This window comes from Peromyscus leucopus, chromosome 7 (genome assembly GCF_004664715.2).
Source record: "Peromyscus leucopus breed LL Stock chromosome 7, UCI_PerLeu_2.1, whole genome shotgun sequence".
NCBI classification, from domain to species: domain Eukaryota; kingdom Metazoa; phylum Chordata; class Mammalia; order Rodentia; family Cricetidae; genus Peromyscus; species Peromyscus leucopus.
The window spans coordinates 96,314,235-96,329,277 of NC_051069.1; the positions used below are offsets into that span (position 1 = coordinate 96,314,235).

General features: G+C 57.5%; 1 protein-coding gene across 1 annotated transcript in view; it reads left to right on the forward strand.

The window, feature by feature from the left end:
- The window catches only part of Cacna2d2 (calcium voltage-gated channel auxiliary subunit alpha2delta 2), a 133,091-nt gene extending 118,389 nt beyond the window's left edge, over nucleotides 1-14,702 (forward strand). The window contains 23 exon segments of the mRNA XM_028895281.2: nucleotides 1,621-1,678; nucleotides 1,681-1,694; nucleotides 1,775-1,846; nucleotides 1,919-1,990; nucleotides 2,097-2,158; nucleotides 2,877-2,953; nucleotides 4,326-4,346; nucleotides 7,384-7,444; nucleotides 9,350-9,447; nucleotides 9,648-9,738; nucleotides 9,856-9,918; nucleotides 10,081-10,184; nucleotides 10,328-10,426; nucleotides 10,516-10,604; nucleotides 10,810-10,857; nucleotides 11,080-11,151; nucleotides 11,253-11,405; nucleotides 11,558-11,610; nucleotides 11,699-11,754; nucleotides 11,909-12,035; nucleotides 12,163-12,272; nucleotides 12,414-12,496; nucleotides 12,588-14,702. Coding sequence (XP_028751114.1) covers nucleotides 1,621-1,678; nucleotides 1,681-1,694; nucleotides 1,775-1,846; nucleotides 1,919-1,990; nucleotides 2,097-2,158; nucleotides 2,877-2,953; nucleotides 4,326-4,346; nucleotides 7,384-7,444; nucleotides 9,350-9,447; nucleotides 9,648-9,738; nucleotides 9,856-9,918; nucleotides 10,081-10,184; nucleotides 10,328-10,426; nucleotides 10,516-10,604; nucleotides 10,810-10,857; nucleotides 11,080-11,151; nucleotides 11,253-11,405; nucleotides 11,558-11,610; nucleotides 11,699-11,754; nucleotides 11,909-12,035; nucleotides 12,163-12,272; nucleotides 12,414-12,496; nucleotides 12,588-12,731 — 1,827 coding nt within the window. The 3' untranslated portion in view covers nucleotides 12,732-14,702.
- Nucleotides 14,703-15,043: the final 341 nt, after the last annotated feature.

The window sequence follows — 15,043 nt, forward strand, 5'->3', positions numbered from 1 at the left end:
CACAACCATCTATAGTGGGATCTGATGCCCTCTTCTGGCATAAAGGCTCACGTGCAGACACGCATACAAACAGAACACTGTATACATAATAAATAAATAAATCTTAAAAAAAAAATTGTATTGTGAAAGCAGCTGCAGACAAGGGGTAAACACAGGGGCATAGCTGTGGCCCACAGGGTTTCACTTCATTTTTGTTGCTTGGCTTTTTGAGACAGGGTCTCTCTATATGATCCTGACTATCCTGGAGCTCACTATGTAGACCAGGCTGGCCTCAACCTCACAGAGATCTGCCTACCTTTGCCTTCCAAGTGCTAGGATTAAAGGCGTGTGCTACCATGCCTAGTGGCCCATTAAGTTTTATTTGTAGACACTGGTATTGGAATTTCATATTATTTTCATATCATAAAAGAGAATAATTATTTTGACTTTTAACAAATTCAGTGTGTATGGATATTTTGCCTGCGTGTATGTCTGTGAACCACGTATGTGCCTGGTACCTGTGGAGTCCAGAAGAGAACATTGGCTCCCCTGGAGTTACAGACAGTTGTGAGCTGCCATGTGGGTGCTGGGTATCAAACTTAGGTCCTCTGGAAGAGCAGTCAGTGCTCTTAACTGCTGAGCCATCTCTCCAGCCCCTTCTTTTGATTTTTTTTTTCCTTTAATTTAAAAACATAAAACCCAGCCAGGTGGTGATGGCGCACACTTTTAATCCCAACACTTGAGAAGCAGAGGCAGGCAGATCTCTGTGAGTTCAAGGCCAGCTTAGTCTACATAGTGGGTTCCAGGATGTCCAAGACTGTTGTTACATAGAGAAACCCTGTCTCGAAAACCAAAACACACACACACACACACACACACACACACACACACACACACACACACACACAACCCATTTGAAGTTCACATCCAAATTATTTTGACAGGTGGGCAAGCCAGATTTAGCCCTGCCCACCAGAAGTGTGCTGGGTCCAGAACTGGGGAGGGAAGCAGAGGGAACTCTTCCAAACAAAAGCCTGAAAGCAAAAGGCAGAAGCAGGAGGAGGGCGAGGATGGAGGCTTGGCTGGAGAACTTGGGTCCCAGCTCGAAAGGCAAGGGGAAGAGGGAAATGTGAGACAGCTTAAGCCTGAACCGTGTGGAGCCCTTGCTTGGCCTGAGAGATGCCACATACAGTAAGAAAACAATCAGAGGCAAAGGCTGGGCCCCGGGCCCCGCTCCTTCCTGCTGGGCTTCCACCGGGCCTGCAGGAGTCCCGAGAGGCCTTCCCTCCTGTACGACACACACTGAAATGGGGACAGGAAAGCCTAATTTGAGGAAGCAGCGGGTACAAGAGGGCCACAGTGGTTCAAAAGCAGCAGCTCCGTGGGCCTGGTGCAGGTGCAGGCAGGGCTGGCTGGTACCTCCGTGGGAAATGAAGCGTGCCTGCCTACAGGGCTAGTCCGTCTTGGTGGGGGCTGGTGTATGAGGGGCACCCAGCCCGGCTTCAGAGGCAGGCTTAGGGCCATATGGCAGGAGGGGGACCTTTGTCCAAAGGCAAGCAGCATGGGGAAACAGAGTAGGGAGCAGCTCGCAGTCTAAGAGATCCCTGCACAGCCCTCTGAGCCCTAATCTCTACCTCACAGCTTGGCGCTAATGGCTATGTGTTCGCTATAGACCTGAATGGCTACGTGTTGCTCCATCCAATCTCAAGCCCCAGGTAAGCCAGGTGAGTGGTCTTGGGTGGCAGGCAAACCCTCCGACAGGAGGACTCCTGATTTCCTATTTGGCTTCCTGCAGACTACCAACTTCCGGGAGCCTGTGACCCTGGACTTCCTGGATGCAGAGCTGGAAGATGAGAACAAGGAGGAGGTGAGGTGAAGGCAGGGAGGAGGGGGAGGGGCTGACACCGGAGCAGGGGGTTCACACCTTTGGCCCTTGCAGATCCGTCGCAGCATGATCGATGGTAACAAGGGCCACAAGCAGATCAGAACATTGGTCAAGTCCCTGGATGAGGTATGAAGGCAGAGGATGGGGAACAAGGGCATCAGGATGGGCACCCATCCCCACCCACCCACCCTAGCCTGCTCACCCAAGAACCTGACGCAGCCTCCTCTCCCAGAGGTACATAGATGAGGTGATTCGGAACTACACCTGGGTGCCTATAAGGAGCACTAACTATAGGTAAGTGAGGCCAGAGCTGGGCAGAGAGGAGAGCGAGTGACCCCAAAGTCTGAACCCAGCTGCTTCTCCCTCCCTGAGACATTTGGTCCCCCAGGACCTCTCCCCTCCCCCCCCCCCCCGTGGAGCAAACAGCGGGTCCTGGAAGAACAGGACTGAGGACAGGACAGTGCCCCTGACATCCCCCAACCCTAGGGCCTCCTGGGTACCACACCCTAGGGATCATCTCCACACTCTCAGGACTGCTCACAGTCAGCATGGCAGCCTCAGAGGCAGTCTCCACCCTGCAGGCCAAGCACTTTAGACGTAGGCTGTCTTCATATGCCCCACACAGCTGCTCCGTGGTCCATTCTGAGGTGCCAGGAGTGTTGGCACACCCCAGAACCAGCCCATACTGCCTCCGGGCCCTCATGGGGTTCATGTCTGCCTCTCAAAAAGCTTCCTGTTGGTCAGGAGATTGTGGGGCAGGTGGGTGCTGAGGTGGGCGGTGGGGTGGGGTGGGGATCCCTTTGGGGCTGGTAGTTTTGAGGCCTCCAGGACGGTTTGGGAAGGAGAGGGCTCAGACCTCCAAGGTGCCACCTCCTAGGACATGCAGTTGTGCAGGGGAGTTGTGGCAGCCACGGCTTGGGCCTCTCTGGCTCCCAGGCCCTAGAGAGGAGGCGTTAGTGTGGCCCGTCTCTCCTCCTCGGTGACCTGTGCTCTCCCCTCCCCTCCTCCCCAGCCTGGGGCTGGTGCTCCCACCCTACAGCACCTTCTACCTCCAAGCCAACCTCAGCGACCAGATCCTGCAGGTCAAGTGTAAGTGGCCTGGCCCCTGCCTGCGCCCTGCACCCCTGCCTCTGCCCCTGCACCCCTGGCCGGCCCCAGGCAGCATAGCCAGCCGCGCTTGCCGGCAAGGCAGCCCCCTCCTGCCAAGTCTGCCCAGCCTCAGGCGTGCCCACAGGCTGGGGAACCAGCCTTCAAAAGTCTGTGGAAATCTGCATGCTTGCCTTTTCTCAGATTTGGTTCTAGACCATTCTCTCATGGTTTCCGTTGAGGACGTTTTTGGTTTTTCCTATCCCGTGTCTTCCCTTCTTAGCCTGCCTGCCCTGAACACTCCTGGGGGCTACATTCCTGGAAGGCACCCTGCCCCCCCTCTCTTCTGCTCTCCTCCCCCTGCGCCACTTCTGTCCCAAGGTCCCTTGTCCTCTGTTCCTCCTCTGCCTGCTCTTCTCCTCCTCCAGTCACATTCTCCTGTCTCAGTTCTCTCCCCTCCCCCTCTCTTCCTCCTAACCTCTCACCTCTCCTTCTGCTCAGTCCCTCCATCTTCTGCTCAGTCCCTCCATCTCTCTCTCACTTTCCCTCCATCTTCTGCTCAGTCCCTCCTTCTTCCTCTCTTCTGCTCGTCCCTCCTTCTCTCTTCCTCATCCTCTCGTCCCTCCATCTCTCTCTCACTTTCCCTCCATCTTCTGCTCGGTCCCTCCATCTTCTGCTCGTCCCTCATCTTCTCATCTTCTCGTCCTCCATCTCTCTCTCCTCCATCTTCTGCTCAGTCCCTCCATCTTCTGCTCAGTTCCTCCTTCTTCTGCTCGGTCCCTCCAACTCTCACTTTTCCTCCATCCCTTCCTCTCCCCGACCCAGAACCGCTGCCTGCCCTCTCTCCCTAAGTCCGTCTTCTTCCCTCTCTCTCCCTTCTCTTCCTCTTCCCTCTCTCACTCCTACCGCCCTCCCCTCCCTCTTTCACCCCTGCCCACCATCTCTCTCTCCCTTTCTCTCTCCTCCCCTCTCCCTCCTCGGCTCCCCCACTCCTCTGCCTGTGGCTCCCATGCATGCCTGCTCACCATGGGCCTCTCTGGAAAGGCCTGGATCTCAGGCCTGGCCCTGCCTGCCAGAGGTCACTGGGAGGGAGGCTGGGGCTCCGGCCCCACCGGGCGCCCCCCCACCTGCCTGGCCGACTGGGGCTCATCTCCTTTGAGTTTCTCGCTCGCTCGCTCGCTCGCTCTCTCTTTCTCTCTCATGTCGTTTTTTGCAAGAAGTTTCCTTTCGGTATGATGATGAGACACAATATTTTCATTCAAACAGCCATTGAATAAAATATTGTTTGTGCCCCTCCCCCTCCCCCTCCCCTTTTCGTTTGTTTTTGTGTTTGTGTTTTGTTTTCCTCGCTTTCTCTCTTGGTGGACTGTCCCAGTGCCAATCAGCAAACTGAAGGGCAAGTATATTCAGAACCAGTGCACCCTCCTCTCCTCACCCCACCCGCCCTCACGCCCTTGCTTGCCCCCCTTCCTGCCCAGGACCAGCCACACCCCTGCCCTCTGGGGCTCCCTCCCAGCATCCCTTGGCTCCTCGGTTCTTGCCTTTCCTCTGATCCCGACACCCCTCTTAGAGCCAGTAGCCCACGTCCGGGGCTGTCTGCAGAGAGTTCTCCAGCGTGTCCCGTGGGCCCAGACCTTCCTCCTCTTCCCCAGTTCTTGTGGGACCCCATGGGAAGCCCTCTGCCTCCTCAGTTTCTCTGCCCCTCCAAGACAACTCAACAGTGAGGACAGAGCTGGATGCTTCTCCACCACCACCCACCCAGCAGGGCTGGCGGCTTGAGGTGCAGCTGATAGGTCGGCCCCCGGGGGCTCCTGTGAGGCTGTGGGAGAAGGAAGTCCCCCAGCAAGGCGTCCTCTGGTGGCACTTAGGCCTCTGGGCTCTGCTGTGGACCCAGAGCTCACAGCCCTCCTAGAGGAGAGGTGGCAAGGCTCAGAGGCCTTAGTGGGGTCACACAGGCAACCAGGCCACAGGAGGACAACTAACCAACCACCCCAGTAATGTCTGTGCTCTGCTGCTCCCACTGCCTTGCTGAGGACCCTTGGGCTATCCCTGCCTTAGGTGCGTGCTGTTCCTAGGAAGGGTCCATTGGTGTGGGAAAGCTATTCCCCTGGGGAAATAAAGGCAGACTCAGGAACTGTAGGCTTTGCCAGGCATGGGGTGGGATCCAGAAGATCCCACCAAACAGTCCAGAGGAAACCAGGCTAGTGACAAAGAGAAAAGTTCCCAAGTCAGTTCCCAGAACAGTAGATGGTGAACCAGCAGGCCTTGTCAAGGGACGATGGGAGTCTGAGGGGATGGCACATGAAGATGTCTGCCATTGGTACCCAGAAAGCTGCCTTCCCGGGGAACATTTGACTCCGTGGGGCATGAAGAACCACAGGGGGCTGTCCCCCAACCTGGAAGCAGAGGACTCCCCAAGAAACCTAGAGGACTTGTCTAGCCTAGTCCAACAAAGGCAATAAGCTGGCCTTGCTGGTCTGGGTCAGGGTGGGTTGCAGACCCCAGCCCCACTGAGTCAGAGTGGGTTGCAGACCCCAGCCCCACTGGTCAGGGTGGGTTGCAGACCCCAGTCCCACTGGCTTGAGTTGTCTTATTTTCCATGTCTCACACCCCACACACTGACCCTAGAACTCCAAGGCCCTGGTATCATGACAAACATAGAATAGTCCCCCTCCTGGTCCTCCTCCCTCCTTTTTCTTTCTCCTCCTCCTCCTGTCCCCACCCCTACTCCCTCCCCTTTGGCTTGTGTCCAAACCCTGCCTCACAGTCCTATCAGAAAGGAACAGTCCAACCAGTGACTGCCCAGCCCCTCAAAGCACCCCAAGTTTCCTATATCTAGAACTTTGCAGTGCATCGTGGGAGTATTTGGGTACAGTGAAAATCCCTCTTGTGGGATGACTAAAGCCCTGGGGTAGAAGAGAGTCTGGGATGTGGGTGAGGAGAGGATAGGGGAAGCTGAGTGTGCTGGCACGTTCAAGAGCTCAGGCAGGAGAATTGCCATGAATTGGGGGCTAGTCAAGACGACAGAGACCATCTTTAAAAAAAAAACATAGGGAGGTAGACTGCCAGAATTGCACCAGCCAAGTCCCCCACAAATGCACGTAACAGGGCTGAGGATAGAGTTTAGTTGCAACAGTGCCTATTGCCCAGCATTTACCAAGTCTGGGTTCAATCCCCACCACCACATACACCAGACGTGATGGTGCATGCCCATATCCCAACACTCTGAAGGGTATGCCTGAGAATCACAAGTTCAAAATCATCCTCAGCTACATAAGGGAGTTAGTTCTAGGCCAACCTGGACTGCAGGAGACCCTGTCTCAAAAAAATAAAATATGCACACAGCAGAGTAACCCAGTCCAGCTGGGCAGAAAGAGAGGCCGTAGTGGAGCCCTACAGCCATATCCTCAGGTCTGTGAGTACATGCCCACATAAAGACAGGCATGTGCACACACCCCTGCATCCATGCCACACACACGCACACACACACACACACACACACACACACACACACATACACACGCACAGCTCGTAAGCCTGAGGCACAGGCACACTGTTAGACCACCCACCCAGGCACTCCCAGCATTTCCCCCCTGGCTGCTCCTAGGAAGAGAGGAGAGCAGACCTTCCCCACGTGCCCTGTACCCCCAGCTGGGAAAGCACCCCCGTCTCACCACACACGGTGGAACCGTCCCTGCCCCGTGGGTTTCCCTTCACCCAGCATCGGGTTCCAGGACACCCCACCCTCAGACCTCCACGATGCACTGCAGTGCCACCCCCACCCACCACCGCCACCAGCTGTTCACACCCGTCTCTGGTTGGACTGTCTGTGCCCGTGAGAAACCCTTTCGGTTTGGCCATGTTGATGCCTGACACAGAACAAAAGCAAGACCTACCAAAATGCAAACAGCGGCGGCGGCGGCAAAGAGATCAAACTCCGCAGCCAAAAGCCAATGCCCTTCCTCAAAGTCTCTTTGGAGGCAAAGGAAGCTCAGCATGCGGTTTTTCCATTATGGATGTGATAAGAACAAGGCTGGCGCCTCCCCCAGACCATGCATATATATAGCAGTGTGTGTATATATATGTGTGTGTGTGTGTGTCCGTGTATATGTGCTATACAGTAGTATGGAAGCATATACAGCCACGCCAAGGGACTCACTGCCGACAGAGGACCAGGCCCGGCAACATATTGGCTATAACTGCCCTTCTCCTGCGATGCCGTAGTCTCCACAGGCCCTCCACCCTCCTCGCCCGCCTCCCTACTCTCTGGCTCCAACCTGAACGTGGAAGTGGCGGGTTTCCCTCTTTGCTGGTGTCTTCCCCCTCCCTCACGCCGCCTTGCCCCTACCTGCCCCTCCAGCCCCATCAGCTCTGAGCCCCCTGGCCTCCTGCCTCCCCAGCCCCCGCCGGATAACCCCCCGTTTCTGTTGCAGATTTTGAGTTCCTGCTCCCCAGCAGCTTTGAGTCTGAAGGACATGTTTTCATTGCTCCCAGGTAGCTTGCGTGTGGCCTTGCTAAGGCGTCCTCCCCTCCCCCGACCGTCCTGGCCCCACCTCCTGCACCGCTGCCTGGAGCTCCGTGTGTCTATGTTCTGTGCAGTGTTGCTCCTGACCCCGTACATAGCCCAGTATGTGCAGCTCTGTGCATACCCAGGCCATGTAGCCGCACCAGGCAGCAGTCGCCAGCAGCCCACAGCCCATCTCCCACCAGGCCTGGGGCAGGAGGGCTTTGAAGTCTCTGCTACCTTCTGTGCCCTCCCAGGCAGCCAGGAAGGAGCCCTTTCTACCTTGGGCTGGTCTGCCCCCCCCCAGCACACCCTCGCTGGGCAGCTGCTGCTCTGGTTTATGGCGTCCTGCCCATACCTCCACCTGACCCCCCACCCCCATGGTCGTCCTGTGTCAGTGTTTGTGTGGGTCTGAGGGCTGAGCCAGCCAGAGCCCCTGTGGGTCGTGCCAGCGGTGCCCATCCTAGGTGTGGTGGCACTGAGGAGTGGGAAGGAGGGCAAAGGCTTTGAGGACCGTTTCCCTGGCGAGTGAGGGACCAAAGCCCAGAGCCAACCCTGGAGTTCACACTCAGTGTGCACACGTGCATCCTAGTGTGGACACAATCTGCCTGGGACTACATCTGAGGAGGCCACGGCGGCTCCTGGTGCTGAAGCCCCCTCTTGGGACCTGGGTTTTGAATGAGAGCACTGCCCGGCGCCACATGGGGCTCTGGACACTCCAAACCTCTGTGTGTATGCACGTTGTGTGCATGCACCCACAAATTCTGGACTCTCTGTAGATGTTTGTACTTGTGAGTCACTGTATACATGTGCAAGAGGTCAGGGGTAAATGTGGGGTGGGCTGTATGCACTAGTGACTGGGAATGGTCTGAGAGACATAAATGCAGAAGCTGAGGGAAGAGACTTGCTGTCATTTTTTTTTTTAACTGGCTCAGGAGCACTGAAGAAGTGTGTATAAGATGAATGAATGAAGTACCCTACTGTGTGAACACACATGTCACATGTGTGCTATACCTCATGCACAGCTGTGTGGCTGTCACTGGGTACGTCCACACAGAGGGTGCATGTCACAAAGACACGGAGGTCAATCAGTGGCGACTGAGAATCCAGTCCCAAGTGCCCACACTAAACGATGGGTCCTGGCACGGCCTGGGGAAGTGCACATTTTTCTAACTACCCACAGAGTTGCTGTCATATAGGCCACTGGGGAGGTCCCTGGTGGCAGGGGAGCGAATAAGGGATTGAGAGAGAAATATTGTTCTCCAAGAACCTTCTCGAGGTTCTACCATACCCAAGTTTTCTGGACCCAGGGCCTGAGCCTGGTGAGGGCCTGCTCACCCTGAGGGAAGAATGTATCGATCAGAACACACCAGTCCAAGGACCCACACATTCCCACTGACTTCCCCACTGTGGCAGCGAAAACCGTGAGCTCCAGGAAACCAGAACGCATTGCCCAAAGGCACAAGGCCAGGAAGAGGCAGGATGAGGTCTTAGACGGTCTTAGCCAGTGCTGGTACTCAACCCCACCTCATGCCCATGGGGGCGTTGTAGAGCATACAATTGGATGAGTCAGCCACCGATATTTGCATTTCCTGAGACCTCTTGGATGCACCATCTGGGTCTAACTGTACAGGAGAGATAGCAGGGTTCTGCAGGCCAAGACCAGGAAAGAGAGCCCACCAGGGTGGAAGCAGACCCTCAGGCTCTGTCCACTCTGCTAACCTAAGTCCAGGCAGCCTACAGGCCAACGGCAACCACAGCCTGTGCGAACACTCATGCCCGCCCCTCAGCCTGGACTTCTCAGCCAATGTCCAGGCCAACCTGTCAGGAAACCTGGATCCCTCTGCCCTGGGCAGCCCCCCAAGCCCACTCTTCTTGCCCCTCCCCACCCCCAGAGAGTATTGTAAGGACCTGAATGCCTCAGACAACAACACTGAATTCCTGAAAAACTTCATTGAGCTCATGGAGAAAGTGACTCCGGACTCCAAGCAGTGTGAGTACATGGCGGGGCATCTGGGTCGGAGCATAGAGAAGGGCGGGAGGGAGGAGACCGTGCCCAGAGGAGCCTAGAGACAAGCAGACAGGGCCTGGACCAGGGCATAGGGAAGGTTTCCACCAGAGTCCCGGAGACTGGGAGGAACAATGACAAGGAAGTACAGTAAGACGTCCTTCCAACTTTTCCTTCTGTTCCAGGCAATAACTTCCTTCTGCATAACTTGATTTTGGACACGGGCATTACACAGCAGTTAGTGGAACGTGTGTGGCGGGACCAAGATCTCAACACGTATGCACCACCACCCTGGCTGTGGCTGTGTGTGGCGGGAGGCTGGGGTTGACTCGGAGGCTCTGGCCTTGCACAGTAGAAGGCAGGCCTGTGACCGCACCCCCCTGTTGCCCTCAGGTACAGCCTGCTAGCCGTGTTTGCCGCCACAGACGGTGGCATCACACGTGTCTTCCCCAACAAGTAAGTGACCAACCCCACTCACCAGCAACTTTCCCTGCCTGGAACCTTGCCATTCCTTTACCACCCAGAAGCCTCTGCGCCACTGAGGCCATTGCACACCACAAGCTGCCTGTGGTATACAGTTGTACACCCGCTGACCTCTGCTTGTCCTGGGTGCTCCAGGGCAGCCGAAGACTGGACAGAGAACCCCGAACCCTTCAATGCCAGCTTCTACCGCCGCAGCCTGGATAACCATGGTTATGTCTTCAAGCCCCCACACCAGGACTGTGAGTATCTGTCCGTGGTGCCCAGGAGCAGGCGGGGAGGCCTCACCTGAGACCAGGGACAGGTGTAGAGAAAGGCTATGCCCAGCTCGGGGTGGCCAGTATGGACAGCCTTCACTCCTGACTGTTCCCCCCATCCCTCCCAGCCCTGTTAAGACCACTGGAGCTGGAGAACGATACCGTGGGCGTCCTCGTCAGCACAGCTGTGGAGCTGAGTCTGGGTCGTCGCACACTGAGGCCAGCAGGTGAATGCTAAGCCTGAGGTGGGCATGAGGCAGTGGGCAGGAAGCCCAAGAGGCAGGTAGCACAGATAGCCCATTGCTCTCTCCCACAGTGGTGGGTGTCAAACTGGACCTAGAGGCTTGGGCCGAAAAGTTCAAGGTGCTCGCCAGCAACCGCACCCATCAGGACCAACCTCAGAAGGTATTGGGGCAGGGGAAGGGGATAAACCCAGCAGTGCCCTCTCTGGAGTCCCCAAGGACCCCTCACAAGCCTGCCACCCAGAGTGGCTCCAGCACCTATGGGAAGGCAGGGGGTGCCGCAGATGGCCTGGGGGCCCAGCATATGACGAGTACAGAAATGAGGAAAACCGGTTGGCGCCTTACAGTCCCCATTCTCTGCCCAGCAGTGCGGCCCCAGCAGCCACTGCGAGATGGACTGCGAGGTGAACAATGAGGTGCGTGTGCTCTGGTTCTGCCCTGGACCCCAACCTCCCTCGTCCCCAAACTTCTTGGTCCCCCCTGTGACTCCTAGCTCGCCTTCAGATCTTGACACCCCTACCCTGACTTCAGTCTTGCCAGACCTGGTAGTGGGGCCCTCACTCTCAACAGTTTGGACTGCCAGAGGCTGAAATAGTCTGGGCTTGGGCCCCTCACCATATTTCTCCCCCACCTCCTAGGACCTACTCTGTGTCCTCATCGATGACGGGGGATTCCTGGTACTGTCAAACCAGAACCATCAGTGGGACCAGGTGAGGGTCAGGGAGAAAGTGGAAGGAAGGTATGGGTCAGAGCCTTCTAGAGGCTTGGCGCTGCCAGCCCTGTGACCATGGCTCCTTCCCTGCCTCACCAGGTTGGCAGATTCTTCAGTGAGGTGGACGCCAACCTGATGCTGGCACTCTACAATAACTCCTTCTACACCCGGAAAGAATCCTATGACTATCAGGCCGCCTGTGCGCCACAGCCCCCTGGCAACCTGGGGGCTGCACCCCGGGGTGTCTTTGTGGTGAGTTCCCAGAAATGCCTGGAGATGGGGAGGGGCATGTTGGGAGGCCCACCTACAGTGACCCCCTCCCCCACCTCTAACATTAGAGAGAGCTGGGGTTGACCTAGAGCCAGAGGCAACAGCAGAAGTCCATGCTCCTCTCTCCACTGCAGCCCACCATCGCAGACTTCCTTAACTTAGCCTGGTGGACCTCTGCGGCCGCCTGGTGAGTCCCGGAGGAGAGGTTGGTAAAGGAGGCCAGTACGGCACTGGCCTCTGCTGACCGCCAGTCCTCGGTGCCCCGTGCTCTACAGGTCCTTATTCCAGCAGCTCCTCTACGGCCTCATCTACCACAGCTGGTTCCAGGCAGGTAGGTAGGACTGCGGAGGCTCGGCCTCAAATCCACATCCCGGGTGGGAACTGCCGCCCGCTTCCCTGGGAGGGCAGGGCTTAGGGCGGAGCCGAGCTGAGGCCGACACCGTGTCAGGGTCTGTGGGCGGGGCTGAGGCGTCTGGGCCCCGCAGACCCGGCAGAAGCCGAGGGCAGCCCCGAGACGCGCGAGAGCAGCTGCGTCATGAAACAGACCCAGTACTACTTCGGCTCGGTGAACGCGTCCTACAACGCCATCATCGACTGCGGAAACTGCAGCAGGTACTTGCAGGGCGAGGGGCGGGGCGTGCCGGAGGGGCGTGGTCTGGTAGGTGGGGCGGGGGCGGGGCAGTGGCTCCGGGGGTGGAGCGAGCCTCCAAGGCCCCGCCCCCTGCTCGTCCTCCCCCAGGCTGTTCCACGCGCAGAGACTGACCAACACCAACCTTCTGTTCGTGGTGGCCGAGAAGCCGCTGTGCAGCCAGTGCGAAGCGGGCCGGCTGCTGCAGAAGGAGACACACTGTATCCTGCCCACGCCCTCCCCGCTGCCCGCGCCCCTCCCCGCTGCCCGCGCCCCTCCCCGCTGCCCGCGCCCCTCCTGCCCTGGGCTCCCCTCCACGTCGCTGCTGCCCGTCCCCTCCTTGACTCCCCACCCATGCCCAGCGGACGGCCCGGAGCAGTGTGAGCTGGTGCAAAGACCGCGATACCGAAGAGGCCCCCACATCTGTTTTGACTACAACGCGACGGTGAGTCCGGGAGGAGCGGCGCTGCTGACGTCCGGCGCGACCCCCGCGACGGCTGGGGGGCCGACCGCTTCCTTGTCTCCCTCCCCCGCAGGAAGATACCTCAGACTGTGGCCGCGGAGCCTCCTTCCCGCCGTCGCTGGGCGTCCTGGTTTCCCTGCAGCTGATGCTCCTCCTGGGCCTGCCGCCTCGGCCGCAGCCTCAAGTCCACTCCTTTGCTGCCTCTCGCCGCCTCTGAGCGACCCCCCCCCCACCCCACCCTCACACACACACACACCACACCCCCCGCCTTGGCCTCCGACCCTCTCGCTCACCCTCCCATCCCCCCCCCGCACCCCACAGTTCCCAACCTAGCGCCTGGGCCACCCCCTCACTGAAGGACCTGGGCCCCTCTCCCCCCCCCAGAGCCTGTGCCTTGGGGCAGGGGAGCCCCAAAGTAGGGTGTCATGGTGTTTGGCACTCAAGATTTATCTCACCCCGAACTGTCCAAGTGCCCGCAGACCCGGGACTCATCTCCTTGGGCTGGGACAGGGAGGCCAGAAGTACTGGTGCCAAACCTGGCCTCGCCGACCAGCCTGCCTGGAGCCTTCCTCCGTGTAGGCAGCCCTGCCTCTGCTGGGTGCCTCCAACCTGACCCTTTGGCGCCACCCAAGCCCAAACTTACCTTCTCTGGGGAAAAAAAAAAAAAATGGAAGACGGTGAGCCGGTGGTGGTGAGAGGTGGATTCTGGGGCAGCCCCCCCCCCCCATAGGCTCCTGCTCCTTCCAAGCCTACAAACACAAACCCACGGGCCAGGCTTGCAGGTGTCAGGACAGTCTCACAGTGACATCAGTTTAGACACACCCCACACACACCTGGACCCCCGAGAGCAGAAACCGGACTCGTCCAGACGTCCCCCAGAGGGAACACACACACACAGACAGACACACACACACCATGGCGGTGGGGGGCCACAAAGCCTTAGACACGCGGCCAGAGGTCAGGGAGAGGGTTGGCCTGTGCATTCATTCTGTCTCTGCTGACCTCTGCCCCTGCTCTGAGATGCAGCCCGGCTGGACCTCCCATCTCTAAAGTTGAATGTCAAACAGTGCCAAATGCTGGGGGCGGCCCCCCTGTTTCACCCCAGCCACCAGTGCCCCCCAAGTGCCCCTTGTCCTGCCAGGTGCTCATGGTAACCATTTCTCACTAGCGTCCTAGTAGGAGCACACATCACTGCCTGAACCCCTTTAGCCAATGAACCCCTCCAGACATTGCTCTGTACCTTAGCAGGGGTGACTTGGTCTCTCCTGACTGGGCCATCCCACCCCCAATCTGGTTCTCACACACTCAGGCCCAACCCCTCTGTTCTCCATACACACACGCACACGCACGCGCACGTGCACGCGCACGCACGCACGCACGCACGCACCCGTAGGAGGCCAGGTTGCCCCTCCCTTGCTGAACACACAGCTCTACCATGCACATATGTAAACACTGCACACACAGAGGCCGGGCCAGGACCCACCACCTCACACCATTCATTCCTGTCATTTCTCCCAAAGGCATCCTAACCTGGGGGCCAGCAGGGGGCCGAGGGCTGGGGGGTGTAGCCGGGAGCCTCAGATGGACTGGGAGGAGGGGGGGAGGGTGATGCATTAATTAATGGCTTCGTTAATTAATGTCACGTTGCTTGTTGCTTTCTCGGTGTGGTGTGCGTATGGTCCATGCCCGAGGCTGGTGACAGGGTGGGTGTCCGTGATGTGTGCCCAGCCTGGATGTCAGCTGTGTCCTGTGGGAGCGTGTGTGTGTAACTGTAGTGTAGTCGGGTGCTCAGTGGAGAATATGAACAAAAAAGAAACAAACGCATCAGAAAAAGAATATATATTTTAAGTTTCAAAACCACAACAGAAGCGGACAAAACAATCCCCGTCGGTAGTTGTCCATCCCCCAGCTGGGTCCGACCCTCCCTCGCCCGCCTGACCTGGCTGTCCTCTCACCTCGGGCTGAGGGGCTTGGGGGCCATTTCCTTTCCGTTGCCCCTTTTTCTTGTTTTGTTTTCTTTTGTTTTGTTGGTTGTTCTATTTTGTACAGACAAGTTGGGAAACAACAGCGACAAAAAAAAGTTGAGAAACTTTGTAAAATACCGTGTGTGTGATTCCTTGTAAAATATTTTCAAATGGTTTATTACAGAAGATCAGTTATTAAATAATGTTCATATTTTCACTTCAAACAGTGTTGATCCACTGTGTGGGCCTCGGGTTGAGAACTGGGTAGCTATGGTGACAGGTGGCCATGACCTCTGAGTATCACCCTGCTCTGTTAGAAGCCAAGGCGGCCCTGGGTCTCAGAGGCCACAGAGCGTTGGCCAGCGCCTACCCTCAGCTGAGCTTTGTTTCATATCACAAGCTTCCAGGAGAGAAACAACAGCAAAACAGGACCCCCCAGAGCCTCAGGGCAAAGCGGGGACTCTGAAGAGAGAGAGCACTGTGAGACTCAGGCTGAGCTCCGTCCGTCTGTCCGTCCGTCCGTGTGATCAGACCAGGATCTAACGATAGCCTCTCTTCCTGGAGA